This window comes from Herpailurus yagouaroundi, unplaced genomic scaffold (genome assembly GCF_014898765.1).
Source record: "Herpailurus yagouaroundi ecotype Mexico unplaced genomic scaffold, PumYag 194, whole genome shotgun sequence".
NCBI lineage: Eukaryota > Metazoa > Chordata > Mammalia > Carnivora > Felidae > Herpailurus > Herpailurus yagouaroundi.
Window position 1 is genome coordinate 9,262,878 of NW_024412425.1, and position 18,685 is coordinate 9,281,562.

The 18,685-nt window shown below is 45.1% G+C and overlaps 1 protein-coding gene across 2 annotated transcripts; it reads right to left on the reverse strand.

Annotated features, from left to right (window-relative positions):
* Positions 1–633: 633 nt before the first annotated feature.
* On the reverse strand, positions 634–10,158 carry POP4 (POP4 ribonuclease P/MRP subunit). Of its 2 annotated transcripts, XM_040445598.1 has the most exons (7): positions 9,921–10,158; positions 7,827–7,879; positions 5,773–5,996; positions 4,270–4,347; positions 4,042–4,103; positions 2,329–2,430; positions 634–1,162 (listed from the first exon to the last, which is right to left on the reverse strand). In XM_040445598.1, exons 1-7 carry the CDS (start codon positions 9,925–9,927, stop codon positions 1,026–1,028), a joined length of 663 nt encoding a protein of 220 aa, XP_040301532.1. In that variant the 5' UTR covers positions 9,928–10,158; the 3' UTR covers positions 634–1,025. The 2 variants fall into 2 exon arrangements, with proteins under 2 accessions (XP_040301532.1, XP_040301533.1); XM_040445599.1 differs by lacking the exon at positions 7,827–7,879 and having other exon boundaries at positions 9,921–10,157.
* Between the last annotated feature and the right edge of the window lie 8,527 nt (positions 10,159–18,685).

Genomic DNA, 18,685 nt, shown 5'->3' on the forward strand with positions numbered 1-18,685 from the left:
CTAATACCGAACACTGGACGCTGGTCCACGCCCTGTCCTTGCTCATGCCTGCCTAGAAGGACGTCAGCTAGCAGCCTAGAAGCACACCGCCACACAGGGCTGGTCAGACAGAACAGCCAAGGCTTCAGGTAGCAGAATGGAACCAGGGGCTCAGCTGAGGTGGCACAGCTGGGGACTCAGGCTTGCCTGGTAGATCAGAGCTGCAGTCTTATTTCCCCTCAGCCTACCTTCCCTGGAGCCTAAGAGCCACAGGAATACAATGTTCTGTATACAGGTCCGAGCTCCCAGTACTGAAGAGCCATTAAAGCACACCCTGACGCGGCATGCTGCCTCCGTGTCCCATCCCAGTTCTAATCCCTAGAGTGAAATGAGTCCAAAGCCCCTCTGCGACGTCACCCCTCACTCTTCTGCTTCCCTGGAAAAGCAAGGGGAACTCCAGTTAGGTCAAGGAGTTCGACAGTGGGTGTGATGTAAAACAACATGTCAGATACACCGTCTGACCCTGGGAATTGGGTGCCTGATGGCAGCTGTCTACAGGGTGAAAGTGAAGCCGCCACTCAGGCACAGCCTCTGGCTCACTTCCCTTCCAAACCAGCTGCGTTGGAGGGACTGTTTCTTCCCAACAAGAGCCTATTAGTGCCTACTAATATTTTATTATTACATAAACAACGGATTCATCGCAGACCATTCAGGAAACACAGAAAAGTATGAAGGAGAAATAAAAATCTAATAATGCCACTAGTCAAGTCAACCCGTGGTAATCCTGGTGTTTTCTGCCAGTCTTTTCTCTCATGGGAGCAATACAAGTTCAAAATCACCTAGACATGGACATCCCTACATTCCCTGACTTCTTCGTTCATTGTGGTGTGTTTTTTCCTGGATGATGAATTGTTCTTAACTCCAGTGTTAATGGGGTAGAGGTGGTCTATAACTAGAACCGGCCTGGCCATCTTTTCACCGAAAGGCGGGCACTCAGGTGTTTCCAGTCCTTGGGGTCACAAACAATTGCCTCCATAGCAAAGAGCTCACAGGTCAAATGTTCCCTTTGCTTTGAATTTCTTTGCAGATCGCTCACTTGACCGAAGCTGGAATTTGCTTCCATAAATGTAGGAAATAAAGCCATCAATTTCCACTGTGAACACACAGTTTAGCTTGGGGATAACTGGAAAACAAAGGAGGAAAAAGGATGAGGAAAAAAAAAAAAAATCCTGACAGTAAGTTCACGTTTATGCAGAAACTATTCCTAAAATGTCTGTATTAGAAAGTAAGCAAAGGGGTGCCTGGGTGGCTTAGTCGGTTGAGGTCTGACTTCAGCTCAGGTCACGATCTCACGGTCTGTGAGTTCGAGCCCCGCGTCGGGCTCTGTGCTGACAGTTCGGAGCCTGGAGCCTGCTTCGGATTCTGTGTCTCCCTCTCTCTCTGCTCCTCCCCTGATCGTGATCTGTCTCTCTCTCTCAAAAATAATGAATAAACATTAAAAAAATTAAAAAAAAAAGTAAGCTAATAAGAAATGGGAAACCCACAAAGGTTAGCAGTACCAGGATCACAGGGCATTATTCGGTCATGTGGCCAGTTTACTCAGACCGTAGATATAACTCAACACCCAATTTTCAGGGTCAAAGGCTCAAGCCAAATTCCCAGAAAAAGTGCTAGAAATAGGTCTTCCCACATCACCTTAAGATGGACTCATGGCCTGTGCTCACTGGGGACACCTGTGCACCATTTTCTGAGGTTTACAGTGAGAATACAAGGAAATGGAAGGCAGCAACAAGAAAAACCAAGCTCCAAAATTTAAGGAACCAAAACCTCCCACTGTGGTTCTGAAATCTCAGATTTGCAGGCAAGGAGTATGGAAATCTCGACAGACCAGTGGTGCACACCCATCTTTGCTACAACAGTGAGCTCTAGCACATCAAGTGGATGACCCAAAGGGTCACCAGAAAGGGAAAGATCTTGGAACACTCCAGGGACAGGCACCACCTTAGCTCCCCCCATTGTCTGCTTACCCCCTTCCTCTGAGAGGCAGCAGCCTTTGGGCAGGGTGGGGGGGGGGGTCTCCATCATAGAAGTAGACTCAGGTGTCTGGAGGCAGACCCTACAGCCCTTCCTTCCATCATATCAGGCCGACGCTGCTGACTGGGTGCAGGGATGCCTCAGGGAGAGCCACGGGGGCAAGGATGCCCTCTGAAGGTGTGGACTGCATGGTCAGCAGGTATCTGTAATCTGTGCTGACGTGAGAGACCAAACTGACCCACTGAAGCCACTAGTAAACGGCTGATGAAGCTGGGGAGGCCACAAACCACAACGCCCTGAGACACAGTTACGTACCTTTTAGGCGGTCTTCTTTGGTGATAATTTTGAAAACGTGCTTTGTTTCCTGTAGAAGGATTCCTGTAACACCCACATAGGAGGGGCATTTGGATTTTGTGACTGCAAAAGAAAAGGGCATTTGAAGCCTTGGCCTCTGTGGTGCTGGGGGAGCCACAACCAGCTAGGCAGGGGGAAGTTCCTCAGCTCGACAGGGACCAAGCTGGATGAGAAGTCAAAGTCCCAATCCCTTGCCTGTGGCTTTGTAGCCTCTGGGTTGCTTTGCCAAGGTGTCCTTTGGAGGGCCTGCAGCCATGGGGGTCATGGGAAGGACTCTGGAGCCAAGAGGTCACGGGTATGTCCGGCACCACCAAGACCCACAGGCTGCTGGGAAGGGGCCAAGTGTCACTGATGGAATCTGAAGGGACACCTGTCCATCATGGTCTTCCCACGACCTCCCAAACTCTGGCCAGAATGGAATCTTGCTTCCGGCCATCGAGCAACGAGTAGGGTGAACTGCCCCCACAGGGAGCCAGCCCCTCACCTCTCCTGACCCATGCCCCAGTGTAGGCAGCGGACTGAGCGCTTGCTATGTGCCTGGCACTGTTTGAGGTAGATGCTAGGCACAGCAGTGAATAAGACTGTCCTAGGTTCTGTTCTTAAGGAGCTGATGTTCCAATGGTAGGAGGGGAATGTGTACCAAACCACAAAACTGTGTTTTGACAGCGGTAATTGCTATGAACAAAAAAAGAACAAGGTAATGGGGAGGAGGGTTTTAGTGATGGTAGACCCTCGGGGGAAGTGACATCTGAGTAGGGGCCTGAATAATGAGAAGCAGTCAGTCTGTGAACACACAGAATTCTGGGCAGGGAGAAGGGACAAATGCAAAGGCCCTGAGGCATGGCCAAGCTTGGTGTGGGAGAAGCAGAAATCAGGCCACTGTGGTTAGACCTGGTGTTCAATAAAGTCATAGGGGCCTTTCAGACCACAGTAAGGAAGTAGAAGAGAAACATGGTCTGATTTCTGGTATAAAACCTTCCCTCTGGCTGCCTGGTTGGGGGAGAAGTGTGTCAGCAGCTTCTACAGGAATCCAGGGGAGATGGTGGAGGCCTATATTTGGGGACTAGGACATGCTGATGGATGGAGGTGAGGGATTAAGAAAGAAGAAATGTGATCTTTCCCAGGCTTTTGGCCTGAACAGCCAGGGTAAACACTGGTACCATGAACAGAGATGGGGAACCCCAGGGAAAGGGCTGATTTATGGAGAGGCCTGGAGCTGTTTTGGATATGTGTAGCTTATGACACCCATGGACATGTGGGTGGCTACATCCCACATGTAGGACAGGACAGCAGGATGAACAAAGATGTTCAGGGGAAGGTCTGCATTGGAGAGGACAACCTGGGAGCTGTAAGTCCATAGCTGACATTTAAAACCATGGGGAAGTGGATGAAAGGGACTTTCTGTTCAAGGCTGTGGGCAAGTGCCAGCAGCTGCTGTGCCCTCTGGGATAGTAGGTGGGGTCCTTGAGTGGAAAGGTACACAAAGACCATTTAGAGTGTGTCCAAAAAGTGGCCATAACTAGCTTAGGTATCTAGTTGTCTCCCACTCTCAGTGTTGGTGGTCTGGAAATATCCACATGGCAAGGAGTGTGTCTAACCCTGTAGCACAGAGTTATGGTGCCACTGAGTGATGCCTTGGGCATTCGGGTGACCATATGATCTTAGGTAAGTTACCTGAAACAAGAGCCCCATGAAGATCTGCCTTTAACAGCTTGGCCTGAATCATCTGTGGCTGCCTAGGAGGTAAACAGAAGCCCTTAACATACACCATGATCAAGAGTTCTGAAAGGATCAAACAGGTCTACAAACATCTGTGGCCAACTGGCTCCTAAGGTTGCATTTATAGTGATCATAAGACTTGGGTTTTGCCCCAAAGGGCAAGGCTTCAGAAATGCAACTCACGTGTCTGGCTTGAGACCACCGCACAGGTCCCGGATGTACTGTTTCCAGAGTTCATGTAGAGGGAGAAAAAGATTGTAACTGTGGAACCAAAGTCAGAAAGAAGTAAAAAGTTAGGTGACATGAGCTGGGCAATATAACATCGAGAGAACACAGAGCATGGCCTGATGCCAAGGATCCTGACCTGGGTCACTGGGGGCTGGGTGCAGATCCTAGTTCTACAGCAGATAACCTGACTAAAAGCAAGTACCTTCACCTTTTCAACCTCAGTTTCCTCACTGCTAGAACCCTCTTGAGGCTAAGTGAGAAGAAGGTGTTGCCCTCCTTTGCCCCTCCACCCTTCTTGCTGGCTAGATACAGCCTTGACAGCTGGGGCTCAGACACCTTAGACCATGAGGCAACATCCACAGGTGACAGAGCAGCCACGATGCACCCGGGGAGGCACTGCCTGGGTTTCTGCCACACCAGCTCAGGGTGGTGCTCACGCAGACTTCTTTTCATGAGAGAAACAAACTTTGATCTTGCTTAAGCCACTGCTACTTGAGGTCTTCTGTTACAAGAGCAGAACCCGGTAAGCCAGGAGTAAACAGGAGTTGCTGGTTGTCATGTACACCCCCATGGAAGGTAACAGGTGTCTGGAAGGTGACTGAGCAGGTGGTGGGACCAAAGGGAGGGAACAGGTAAGAGGACCTCAAAGGCTGTCCTCTGGGGTCATCAGTACTGGTCCTGTTACCTCATGGGGAGTCTGTTTACATGACACTATTGGTTAGAAAAGTGAGAACCTCAGGCAGCACACTTGAAGTGGGCTCTATGGGTGCAGAAGCCAGCGAGGAAAACTGGGCAGGCAGCGGCCCCTTCCTCCACCCAAAGGCCAGCTCTTTTTGCAACAGGGGCCACGGACAAAGTGAATGACTTTGTTTTGTGGGATGTGGGAGGCTATCTGGCTACCGGTCTTGGCGTGAGAGTCTAAAACCAGTCCTAAGACGCACATGTGCAGAACCGTGGCCAAGGAGAGATGCAGTGTCGGCTGGAGGGAGGAACACATCCTCCCACGGAATGATGCGTCCCTTTCAGAAACTTCTACAACATGTGGGCAGCACATTCTTTGGCAATAAAACCCCAGTGGATGATTCTGTCTAGTACTATTAAAAGCTATAAAGAGTATATATTAAGAAATATCAATTCCTCTTTTTCTAGGAAAGCTGAAAGACAAACAGCCTGTTGCCATGGGTAACAGACTCACTTATGGCACGAGTCTCATTAGTTAAGGCTAGGACGGAAGCCAAACACTAAAACAGCAAGAGCCTCACCGCGTCTCACTTTAAAAGCCAAGCCCAAACACGGTCTGAATTGGTAAAGGAACGCTGCCCCCTTGTGGCAGAAGTGGGAGAAGCTCCTACAGCTTAAGAGGAAAGGGGCTGCCAAAGGCGCTGGGCTTCCCAAGTCCAGCCGAGACAGGGAAGATTAAGCTGCCCTACGTAGAAAGGCAGGAAAGATTTGGCGTACCTCTGCTGCTCTGGCTTAATGTCAAAGAGCCTCAGCTCCCTCCTCTGCCTGGCAGAGAGGCCTTTGGATTTTTTTTTCTTCTCTTTTCGCTTCCGGCGAGCGGAGTACTCCAGAACGACAGCCTTGCGTTGCAGGTGGTCCTCGCGGGCTTGCTGGCTCATGTGGGGCAAGCTGCGCTTCAGGAAGGCCTTCACGAAGGCCTCGGCCTGCTGGGCTCCCGGAAGCTGCACAGGGACAAGGTGGCACGGTGCCCACTGCTCTGGTTGGGACAGCCCTGGAACCCACGCCCTCTTACACAGCACTGCAACCGCAGACGGGACGCCATCGCGGACCCATCTATCTGCCCAGTGAACCTCACACAGCCACTCATGTGCTGGATGTTAGCTCCCACAGCTGTTCAGATGCGAAAGTCACACTCAAATGCCAATTTGTGACTGCCACACAAAACAGCCACGTCAAAATTCGACTTCCTGCCCTACTTCTTAGAGGTTATTTTGAGGATAAAAAAACCAAAACCCCTTTATATGTGGAAGAAAAGACTTCTCTGACCCTTGGCAAGGAGGAAAGCTTGGGAAACGTATGACAACACTTAATCAGTCATGACCAGAGGAAGGCGAGTTCAGAGAACCAAGCTATGGCCTCAAAGGAAGTGATCTGACGCTTGGGAAGCTGGCACCACATGCTGCTCCAGGGTGGGCCATGCCTTGGGGGGTAGGAATTTTGACACTGTACCCACGATGCAATCCTCTTTCCTCGGGTTTGGCCCCGTGGACATGTCATGGCTACTCACTAAGTCTGCTCCCGCACCACTTGGGGAAAGGAAGAGCCAATGCATCTCAGCCTCCTGTGCTCAACTTCTCCCACACAGAGCAGAACATCAATTCACTGTACTTAGCACAGGCTCTTAGGACCTCTGGGCAAAATAACACGTAATTCTTGAAGGAACTCCAAACACCTCTGCCTCTTAAGCTGGGAGCTCCACCAATCTACTCCTCATTCAGGTGCCTCTGTCCTAGGTCTGCCACAGCCCCAGCGAGCACTGTCTACTGAGGCCCTGCCTCTTCGCTGGGCCATCTCCTGAACCCTATTGCACTAACCGGGCTGCGAACACCCTGAAGCTCATGTGTCAATAATAAGCTCTCTCTTATGGAGGAGAAGAGGGGGCAAGGGGGGGCATGAAGATGTGATTCACCTCATCCTCAAGGTAGCTCACAGTAAAAATGGCAGTTGGCTTCAGCTTTGCACCTTTAGATACTAACTAAAGACTCATGATCATCATCATTATTACTGTGAGAGGACAATTATTTGCTTCTTTTAAATACCTAAGTAGTCCCTCTTCATGGAGAAGCCAGATAAAGGGATATCAATCTTTTAAAATCTTGGTTTCATGTTAACTCCTTCAAGAGGAGTCACCAGTGGAGCTTCTGCCAAACTGACAAAGCATGTGTGCAGCATCCAAATATAATCCATATATTCCACTTATGAAACGTGATTTGCCTGCCCTCTTCAAGAGTAAAGGGGGCACATCGGGGCGCCTGGGTGGCTCAGTCAGTTGGGCGGCCGACTTCGGCTCAGGTCATGATCTCACGGTCCGTGGGTTCGAGCCCCGCGTCGGGCTCTGTGCTGACAGCTCAGAGCCTGGAGCCTGTTTCGGATTCTGTGTCTCCCTCTCTCTGACCCTCCCCCGTTTTTGCTCTGTCTCTCCCTGTCTCAAAAATAAATAAACGTTAAAAAAAAAAAAAAGAGTAAAGGGGGCACAGTGACAAAGTCAAATGATAGTGCTCACTTCGCCAAGTTTCAGGTGGGCATAGTCCAGTGACCTCGGCACAGTGAAAGATGACACAAGATTAAGAAGTCTTGGTTTACCAAACAAGATAAGAAGAGGCCAGCATATGGAAACAGGCCATCAGAACAACAGATCTTGGCTGAGCCTAACACATCTACTAGAAAGACGAGGAGTAAGATGTGGGAAAGGACATCTAAAGCAAGACTGGAGTACTAAGCCATTCTGTCATCACCTCTGTTGTTCCCAGACTTCCTGCCATGCACAGTACCTGAACATCGAACTCTTTTGCCTCTTTCTGAGAAAAGGCGTGGTAGATCACACCTGGGGGATTAAAGCAAACAAACAAATAAGAAATGATAATTCCTATTGGGTATGGCTATAAAGCAAAGACTTTTCTAACTATGAAAATAACTATGCTTACTTAGAGATAGAAGAAGATTGGGTGCTATAGAGAGCACAGCTTCAAAGCTTTCTTGGATGCCTCTTATTCCCCCCCACCCCCGACCACCCATCTGAGAAGTTCCGAAGGTGTGCTTTAGAACAGTGCTTCTCAACTGTTAATTTACATAAGCATCTCTAGGATCTCATTAAAATGTAGACACTTGGGCCCCAATCCCAGATTCTGCATTTGTAACAAGTTTCAGATGCTACTGCAGTTCAGCAGACCACACTAGGAGCTTGGTTAGGAGCTTGGTTAGGAGCTTGAACAGTTGCTCTAGAAGTCTAATGAAGCAACTCATTTAAAAGTTATATGATAGAGGGATGTCTGTGTGGCTCACTGGTTAAGCATCTGACTCTTGGTCTTGGTTTCAGCTCAGCTCATGGCCTCATGGTTCTTGAATTTGAGCCCCACGTTGGGTTCTGTAATGGCAGTGCAGAGCTTGCTTGGGATTCTCTCTCTCTCTCCCTCTGCTCCTCCCCTGCTCTCTCTCTCAAAATAAATAAATAAACTTAAAAAAAAAAAAAGTTATACACTAGAGAGTCCCAGGATGCAGATGGTAGGAAATATTACACTTTGTTGACTGTAAGATGTTAAAAAAAAGATTTTTCACATTTTAACATCTATGAAATTGGGATGTATCATACAATAGATGGTGTCCTAAACTGATAAAATACAGTAGGTCTTTATTCAAGCTCAAAATAGATATTGATCAATGTGGTTTTGACCTCTAAAAACTTCCACATTTCCTAATTTGCCTGAAGAATAAAAAGATGGCTGTAGGGACAGAGTACGGGTGTGAATGGAATAAGAATAAGACAAAGGCCTGGTTTAAGGGTCAAAAGACTAGAAAATATGGTTTACACAATGCTCTATCAATCTCACTCCAGGTCCCTTATGCTTCCTTGAGTACATATGAAAAAGCAAACCAATGTGTTATATATTATGTTATGTTATATATTACATTACATTACATTACATTATACTATATTATATTATATTATATTATATTATATTATATTATATTATATTATATTATATTATATTATATTCAGAGTCTGGCTCTCCCTCAGATGGAAGAATGGGAGTAAAACTTATTTCTAAAGAGCACCCCAGGAACGACTTTGCTTCAACTGCCACGGTTGTTTAGACATGAAAGTCTTTTCTGAAGCAATATACATAACGACTATCCAGCATTCATTACTTGCCATGTACCTGGTTAAAAGTTACACATATTTTCACAACAATCCTTTAAAGTGGTTATTATTCCTATTATGCACATGAGAAAATTGCAGCTCATATAAGCTGAGACACGTAACTTGGTAACAGAGATAGGGAGTGGCATAGATCGAAATGAAAATACTGAGCCAAAGACCAGCTTTAACGGTGTCTACACTCCCCTGGGTGCTTGCTCCCCTCCTTGGCATTGCTATCCTTTGCTCAACTCCCCAGTCCTGGGTTAGCGGTACCATTCCCCAGCATGCTCCCAACGCTTTCCACCTGACAAGGGTCGTTCACAGAACATCAGGAAGGCTGGGCAGATACCACTACCAGTACCTTACAGAAGGGGAAACCAGGTCGTAAAGAGTATCAGGGCCTTAACCACCGTCACCAAGTGGGAGGCAGTGGACAGAGAGGCGGTGGCCCAGTCGGCGGTAAGGTCTTGGGCCCTCCTTTAACACCACACACCATTGAGCAGGCCCCTGTGGGGGACCTGCCGCCAGCTCTGACATCAATACCTGGCTCAGACACCGAGCCAGGCCAACCGGGACTCTGGGCCTCAGTTTCACTTATGTAAGGCAGGACAATTCCCACACCAGTTCCGTTTGGATTTCGCAGTGACCCTGTTCACCCACTAGCACCAACTCCCCGACCACTTACACCCCACCCCACCCCAGTTTCGAGGCCCTGCACCCCGCTTACTCTTCATCCTCGGGCCGCTTCCGGTGCGCTCTGATGACGTTTCCTGCGGGCGTCGCTCACTCTTCTTCACTTTCTTCAGCAGCCCTCGGCCATCAGAACTTCTCTCGCCAAAGTTTGTGGTGGAGAGACTTCTTGTGCCCAAGCTCGCAAGGCACGCTAAATCGCCAGACGGACACGCTCCAACTCTGCTGGGATCGCAGGCGCGCAGGGCTGCTGTCAGATGGCGCCGCCCGTGACGTCACGGACGCGCGTCGACCTAAGCTAGCGCATGCGCCTGGAAGCGGGCCCCGCTGCGGCGAGAGGTGCTGCTGGTCCTAAGGGTGTATCTCCTGTATGGAGGTTTTTCAGCTTGCGTATCCTATAGACGGAGGAAGGTCAGAAGCCGTGGGGTTGCGGTTAGAACTTGTGGACTGCTTGTGAAGAGCTGGAGTAGAGCGAGGCGAGCCAACTTGAAGAGGACCGCGGGGACGTTGGGGACCAGGGGAGGACGGCAATGGTGGGAATGAGGTCCGTTGGAGTCTTTAATCAGCGTTCTCTACAGATTAACCGAGGCGCTGAAGTTGGGATAGAAGGCTTAGGTTATAGTTTTGTCCTGCTGTGTGATCTCGCTTTAAGTCACTTCCCATTTCCTTTTCCCCAACACTTGTGAGTGGGCTGGGCTTGATAGTCTGAACGTTTTCTTGAGACGCTAGTGTCTGTCAGGAAGTTAAAAGGCAAGGAAGGATTCTTGCTCTGGAGAAGGGTCCAAGAATTGTGGCTTGGAAGGCCTGATGCAGACCTCTCAGAAGTGACCTGGTGTGCAGGATGAATTTCTGCTGAGTGCTGGGCCTGAGCAATATGGTCCCTGTACTTTAAGTCCGTGAATTCTCAGGGAACCCGGAGAATTTATGTACACAGATCCTAGTTTGAGAAACATTGATTTGTTTTTGGATGGTTACCTTGTGCCATTTTGATCTTAAACCTAAAACTGCAGGCCCTGAAATTCAGTGGCTTGTACTGGTGAGCCTGAACCTTATATATGTATATTACCATCAAAATGGAAACACAGCATTTAAACGTATTGCACTTGAAGATGCCTGAGAATAGTTAGGAGTTTATGGGACTAACTTTAAGAAACTATTCTTGGGGATCCATACCATATGAACTACTAAATGTGAATTTTAAAATAGTATCATGAGACATTCGAAGATAGTAAGAGCCAATTTCTGTGCTGTAGACTCAAGGGGGCCCTTTTGAGCAGGACCTTTGTGATTATGGAGATAAGGGAGAAGGCAGACTTCTGTCTTTGAGAGCTTCTTTTTAGGGGTGTTAGGATTATTTAGCTCCCACTTGACCTATTCTCAAGTAGTCCAGTCATCCTTGGATGACTGCCAGTCTTCCATGGAATTCTGTGCTTGTGTTGGGATGAGCACTCTCAGAACTGCAGTTACTTCATAATTTCCTGATCACTAAATCTTTTTTAAAACAAACAAACAAACACAAACAGGGTTGCTTGGGTGGCTCAGTCGGTTAAGCGTCTGACTTTGGCTCAGGTCATGATCTGACGGTTTGTGGGTTCAAGCCCCACTTCGGGCTCTGTGCTGACAGCTCAGAGCCTGGAGCCTGCTTCAGATTCTGTGTCTCCCTCTCTCTCTCTGCCCCTCCCCTGCTTGTGCTCTGTCTCTCAAAAATAAATAAACGTTAACAATTTTTTTTTAAAACCCACTTTATTATCCTCAGGAAATAATTGTTTATGTATGTAGAGTGACACCTGTCTGTACAGATATTTATATTATTATGATTGTTGTTTATAATAGCAAAACCTCAGAAACAACTCAATATTCAACAGTAGTGGATTAAATAAATGAAGCATGTGCTAACTAAGTAGGTTAATTAAATGCTTTATAATCACAGGGTAAGCTTCAAAAATTCAGATTCCTTAGTACCTCTAGAGATTCTTATTTAGTAGATGGGTCCCAAGAATCTGTATTAAAAAAATATTCCCAGGTGATTTTGTTGAGTAATTAGGTTTGGGAACTACAGTATGGTACGTTTATAGAACTTAATAATTAGAATACCACACAGCCATTAAACAGATTCCAATTTTAAAAAGGTTACAAAATATTAACACAAAACTAAATGTGTACACAAAAAGGATTGGAAAGACATACTGCTATACAGGAAGGTTTTTGTTTGTTTTTAAACATTTATTTAGAGGAGAGAGCGTGAGCAGGGGGAGAGTCAGGGAAAGAGAGAGAGAGGGAGAGAGAGAGAGAGAGAGAGAGAGAGAGAGAGAGAGAGAATCCCAAGCAGGCTCCCTGCTTTTAGTGCAGACCCTGACACGGGGCTTGCACCCAAGAACTGTGAGATCATGACCTGAGCTGAAATGAAGAGTCAGATGCTTAACCGACTGAGCCACCCAGGTGCCCCTATACAGGAAGTTTTTCATGGCTGTATAAGTGAAAGTGAGCTTATGAGAGATTCTTGTCTATTTTCTAAATTTTATTCAAAGAAAATAAGACTTAATTTTTTCTTTTTATAGCTATAAATGATAAACTCTCAAGCATGGCTACACCTGTGTTTTTCCACTGGTGGCTTTGTGAAGGTTCCATAGGAAGTCAATGAGAGCATCATTGCAAGTGATCTTCCGTGCCCCACCCCCCCCAAACAACTTGTGAAAGACTTCAAATATGCAGAAAAATGGAAAGAAGTCTACAATGAACATCCGTGTGCTTTTAAGTTCTACAGTTAGTATTTTGCTCTATTTATGCAGGTTTCTTTTGATTGCTGCTTTAAGACATTCAAACTGTTAGGCTGAGCATTCAAGAAAAGTTTCATATTTAAGCTCAAAAGATTAAGCCTCAACTACCATTAAATAAGTGCATATCTATGAAAATTAGGACCTGCCTTATAAACAAACACCAATAAGGCATAGAGTGAGGTGATGCCTGTTAAAGCAGCTCCTGGCACAGACCACACAGTTTGAGATGACAGCTGTCATGATCTGCATTCTCATAAACCTGCATCAGCTGCAGGCACAGTCCCTGAAGCTCAAAATTAAGAACTTCTCTGACCCTGCTTTGCCTTTGATCTGTATGCTAGCCCAAACGTGGCATATTGATTGATAAGGGGAGCTGGGAGTGTTGGTGGTGGGGGACCTGGACACAGTGGCACCAGCAATCATTCCTCAGGCTTAATAGTGCTGCAGGAGACTAGGCAGTAAGGTTCCACTGCTAACACTGGACATTCCTGCTAGGAAAGCCCTTTTCTGCTGGCAATTGGGTGCTCTGGCTACAAGAATCAAAGAGCTAATGCTTACAGGAGGATGATATATCAGTCCCTCTGGTCAAGAGATAGCACTGTGCTCCCAGTCAATTTAAGGCCAACCATTTAGAAATCTGAGCAGCAGGGACTATGACACTTAGTATGTGTGGACAAATAACAGTTTCTGAAATCCAGGTTTCTCAACTTTTTCAAAATCCGAAAGTTATTCTTCAAGGCTACCTTGATCCTAGATCTCTGAAATGTAACATTATAGATTCTCCCAGTTCCCTGAAGAAGTTGCATTCTCAGCTGAACGACTGAGGAAAGCTTGGTTTGGGTTCTCATAATGGAGTGTCTGAGTGAAGAGGAGGGTCTTTGGAGGTCCTAAGAGATCTCCTTCACTGTATTTAAGGGGCAATTCCTGAGGCATTTGAAAGATTTGCGGGGAAATCACTGCAAGCTGCATGGAGCATGTGTGCATGCAGCCCACGCTTCCCCTCCCGTGTTCTCACCTGTGCTCGGTGTTGGGGAAGCAGCTCCAGGCCTAAGAGCTATGTGTTTACATGTGTATGAGTCCATTCTGGTATAAAATAAGGGAAAGTGGATGGGAGAAAGGAGCTGATGCAAAATCACCTCAAACTGGAATTGGGGTAGGGTTAGAAAGCAAAGAGACCTGGTTTTTGTGGTATTTCAATCCCAAAGCCCTGCTGGATTTAGGGGACAGACTTCCCCTTTCAAAATATTTGAAGCCAGAGGGGGACCTGAAACTGTTTAAAAATCTGACTTAGTGAAGAGGTCAGGCCCTCAGCACAGCCGCCTGACAAGAAAAGGTCAGAGAGAGATGGAAACACCTCTTAGTTTTCTTCAGTCTCCTCTGTTCTTTAATATGCAATGTACAGCTTAAAATTTGGAAAGCAATATATCTGCCATGCAAAGAAGTAGGAACTGTCACCCGTAATCAAGAGAACAGTCACCAGAACAGAGCCATAGATGACCCAGATGTTTGAATTGGAAGACAACTCTTTAAAATACTTTTATAATACTTTAAAACCTTTAAATGCTATTATAGGAGGAAGAGTCTGAGGTGGTAGCATAGGACGACCCTGAACTCACCTTTTCCATGGGCACACTGTATCTGTACCTACACAGAGAAGAATTCTTCCTGAAGAGGTACTGAGGGCTGATTGAACAGCTGCTGCACAACAAAGGATGACAGAGCAAATGGAGACACAGTAACGATGGGAAACCCACCCCTGAGGCTATGAACTATGATAGTGAGAGATAGCATGGAGGGACCCATGTGTAGATTTGCCTGATCTGGGGCATAGCAAAAAAAAAAAAAAAAAAAAAAAAAAGTTAAAGGGCAATTAGACTGTAAGTAAGGAAACCCATTTACTAACACTAGAGGGGCCACCAATGGTGGGGAGAACTACTGGAATTCTCTCTGGGGTTGGAGGCACAGGCAAGCACCATTGTTTATGTTTCCTCTCCATCTTGATAGCATGAATGGGAGCAGAGCCCAGGCATTCAGGCTGGCCTGCCACCTCAGTGAACCCTGACCCCTAGTCCACACTAGCTGCAGCCATTCCACCCAAAAGGCCTCCTGCCTGTGCTGTCCCCAGCTCTAGCTATCACACCAGGCTGGCTGTGGCCTGAAGCACCCTGAGGCTTGCTGACCCATGCCTGCTTCAGCTGCAGCTGTCCCATCAGGGCACCCTCTGCATGGAGGGCCTCAGCCTGTGCCCACCTCAGCTCCAGCCATGCCACCAGGGTGGTCCCAACCTGGAGCACCCCAGGACCACCTGGGCCATGCTTGTTTCAGTTTCAGTTGTTCTGCCAAGGTAGTCCCAGTATGGACCACCTTGAAACTCCCCAGCCCCCATACTAGCTCCAGATTTTCTGCCAGGATGGCCCCATGCAGCATCACAGGACTACCGGACCTATGTCCACTCCCATCTCCAGCTGTCCTGCCAGGGGGACTCTGGTTCAGAGCACTCTGGGATCTTTAGGCCCATGCCCACCACAGCTCCAGCCATCTCACCAGGATGACCCTGGCACAAAGTGCTGTGGGACCTCCTAGCCTCTGCCTGCTCCAGCCCCAGCCAGCCAGCCAGCCAGTCAAAGTTGCCAGGCACATGCAACCTATACGGGGGACATTCCTACTCAAGGTTACTCCTTCAAAACTAGGAGAGGTAGTTGTTTTTCTTAATTCACAGAAGCAAACACAAAAAATCAAACAAAATGAGAAGACAGAGGAATATGCTCCAAATGAAAGAAAAAGACAAAACTTTAGAAAAAGAACTAAATGGCATGGAGATAAGCAATATACCTGATAAAGAGTTTAAAGTGATGGTCATAATGATGCTTACCAGACTGGAGAAGAGTGCATGAATTTAGTGAGGACTTCAACAAAGAGACAATACAAAAAGAATCAGAGTTGAAGAATACAATAATTGAAATGAAAAACACACTAGAGGAAATCAATAGTAAATTAAGGGATATAAAGAATGGATCAGTGATCTGGAAGACAGGATAGAGTACCCAAACAGCAGAAAGAAAAAAGAATTTTAAAAATGAAGATAGGTTAAGGGACTTCTGGGACAACATCAAGCATCCTAACATTCACATTACAAGGGTACCAGAAGGAGAAAAGAGAGAGAGAGAAAGGGACAGAATACTTATTTGAAGATTTAATAGTTGAAAACTTCTCTAACCTGGGGAGTGAAACAGATATCTAGGTCCAGGAATCATAGCTTCAAACAGAATGAACATAAGGAGGGTTTCACCATGACACATAATAATTAAAATGGCAAGAAGGAACAATAAAGAGAGAATCTTAAAAGCAGCAAGAGGAAAGCAAACAGTTATGTACAAGAGAAGCCCCATAAGGCTATCAGCTGACTTCAGCAGAAACTTGCAGGCCAGAATGGAGTGGCATGATATATTCAAAGCGCTGATAGGAAAAAACCCTGCAACCAAGAATATTCTACCCAGTAAAGTTATCATTTGGAATTAAAGGCGAGATACAGAGTTTCCCAAACAAAAGTTAAAAGAGTTTATCACCACTAAACTAGTCTTGCAGAAATGTTAAAGAGACTTCTTTATGCAAAAAAGAAAAGGCCAGGAGTGCCTGGGTGGTTCAGTCGGTTAAGTGTCTGACTTCAGCTCAGATCATGATCTCATGATTCATGAGTTCGAGTCCCATGTTGGGCTCTGTGCTGACATCTCAGAGCCTGGAGCCTGGTTTGGATTCTGTGTCTCCCTCTCTCTGCCCCTCTCTGCCTCTTTCTCAAGAATAAAGAAACATTAAAAGATTAAAAAAAAAAGACAAGATCATATGTAGAAATAAGAAAATTATGAAAGAAAAAACTTCACTGGTAAAAGCAAACACATAGTAAAGGTAGTAGATCAATCACTTATAAAGCTAGTATGAAGGTTAAAAGACAAAGGTAATAAAATCAATTATATATTAAAAAATTAACTAAGAAATTCACAAAATAAAATGATGTAAAGTATGATATCATAACCTAAATAGTGGAGGGGGCAGTAAAACTGTAGTGCTTTTAGAATACATTTGAACTTAAGTGAGTGTCAGCTTATTACAGGCTGCTATATACTTATGATGTTATATATGAACCCATGGTAACCACAAACCAAAAACCTATAATAGATATGCAAAAAAGGAAGAGGAAACAAATCCAAACATAACACAAAAGTCATCAAACCACAAGAGAAAAGAGCAAGAAAAGAAAGGAACTACGAAGAACTATAAAAACAACTACAAAACAATTAGCAAAATGGTAATAAGTACATGCCAATCAATAATTAAATGGAATAGATGCTCCAATCAAAAGACATAGTGTGATTGAATGGAGAGAGAAAGAAAGAAAAAAGAAAGAAAGAGAGAAAAAGAAAGAAAGAAAAAGAAAGAAAGAAAGGAAGAAAAGAAAACCAAGATCTATCTGTGTGCTGCCTACAAGAGACTCACTTCAGAACTAAAGACACAGATTGAAAGTGAAGGGATGGAAAAATACAGTCCATGAAAATGGAAATGAAAAAAAGATGGGGGTAGCAATACTTATATCAGACTAAATAGACTTTAATAAAAACATTGCAACAAAAGACAAAAGGGCATTACATAATGATAAAGGGTCCAATCTAACAAGAGGATATAACAATTGTAAATATCTATGTACCCAACAGGGAAGTACCTAAGTACATAAAGCAAATATTAATAGAAATAAAGAGAAAAATTGACAGTTATACAATACTAGTAAAGGACTTCAACACCACCCCACTTACATCAATGGATAGATTATCCAGACTGAAAATCAATAAGGAAGGAAACAGTGGCTTTGGGCAACACATTAGGTCAGATGAACTTAACAGATACATATAGAATATTTCATCCCAAAGCAGCAGCATACACATTCTTTTCAAGTGCACATGGAATGTTCTGTAGGATAGATCACATGTTAGCCCACAAAATAAGTCTCAATAAATTTAAGTAGATTAAAATCATATTAACTATATTTTCTGACCACAATGGCATAAAACTAGAGCTCTATTATAAGGGGAAAAAAAAACCCTGGAAGAACATAATCATGGGGAGGCTCAACAGCATGCTACTAAGCAACCAACGGGTCAGTGAAGAAATCAAAGAGAAAATAAAAAAAAAAAAAATACCTGAGACAAATGAAAATGGAAACACAATAGTTCAAAAATCTTTGGTATACAGCAAAAGCAATTCTAAGAGGGAAGTTTATAGCAATATAGGCCTACCTCAAGAAACAAGAAAAATCTCAAACAATCTAACCTTACACCTAAAGGAACTAGAAAAAGAAGAACAAATAAAGGCAAAAGTCAGCAGAAGGAAGGCAAGAATAAAGATCAGAATGGAAATAAATGAAAAAATAACTGAAAAGATCAATAAAACTAAGAGCTAATTCTTTCATAGATAAACAAAAATGATAAACCTTTAGCCAGACTCAAGAAAGAAAAAAGAGAGAGGACTCAAATAAATAAAATCATAAATGAAAGAGGAAAAGTTACAATTGACACCACAGAAATACAAAGACTTACGACACTGCTTTGAAAAATTATATGTCAACAAATTGGACAACCTAGAAGTAATGGGTAACTAAAAACATACACTCTTTCAAGACTGAATCAAGAAGAAATAGAAATTCTGAACAGATCCATCACCAGTACCAAGACTGAATTGATAATAAAAAAAAATCTTCCAGCAAACAAAAGTCCAGGACCAGATGACTTAATAGGTGAATTCTACCAAATATTTAAAGAGTTAATAGCTATTTTTCTCAAACTATTCCAAAAAGTAGAAGAGGAAATAAAACTACCAAACTGATTCTAGGAGGCCAGAATTACCCTGATATCAAACCCAGATAAAGACACCACACACACACACACACACACACACACACACACACACACACACACTATAGGTCAATATCCCTGATGAACATAGATGCAAAAATCCTCAACAAAATATTAGCAAACTG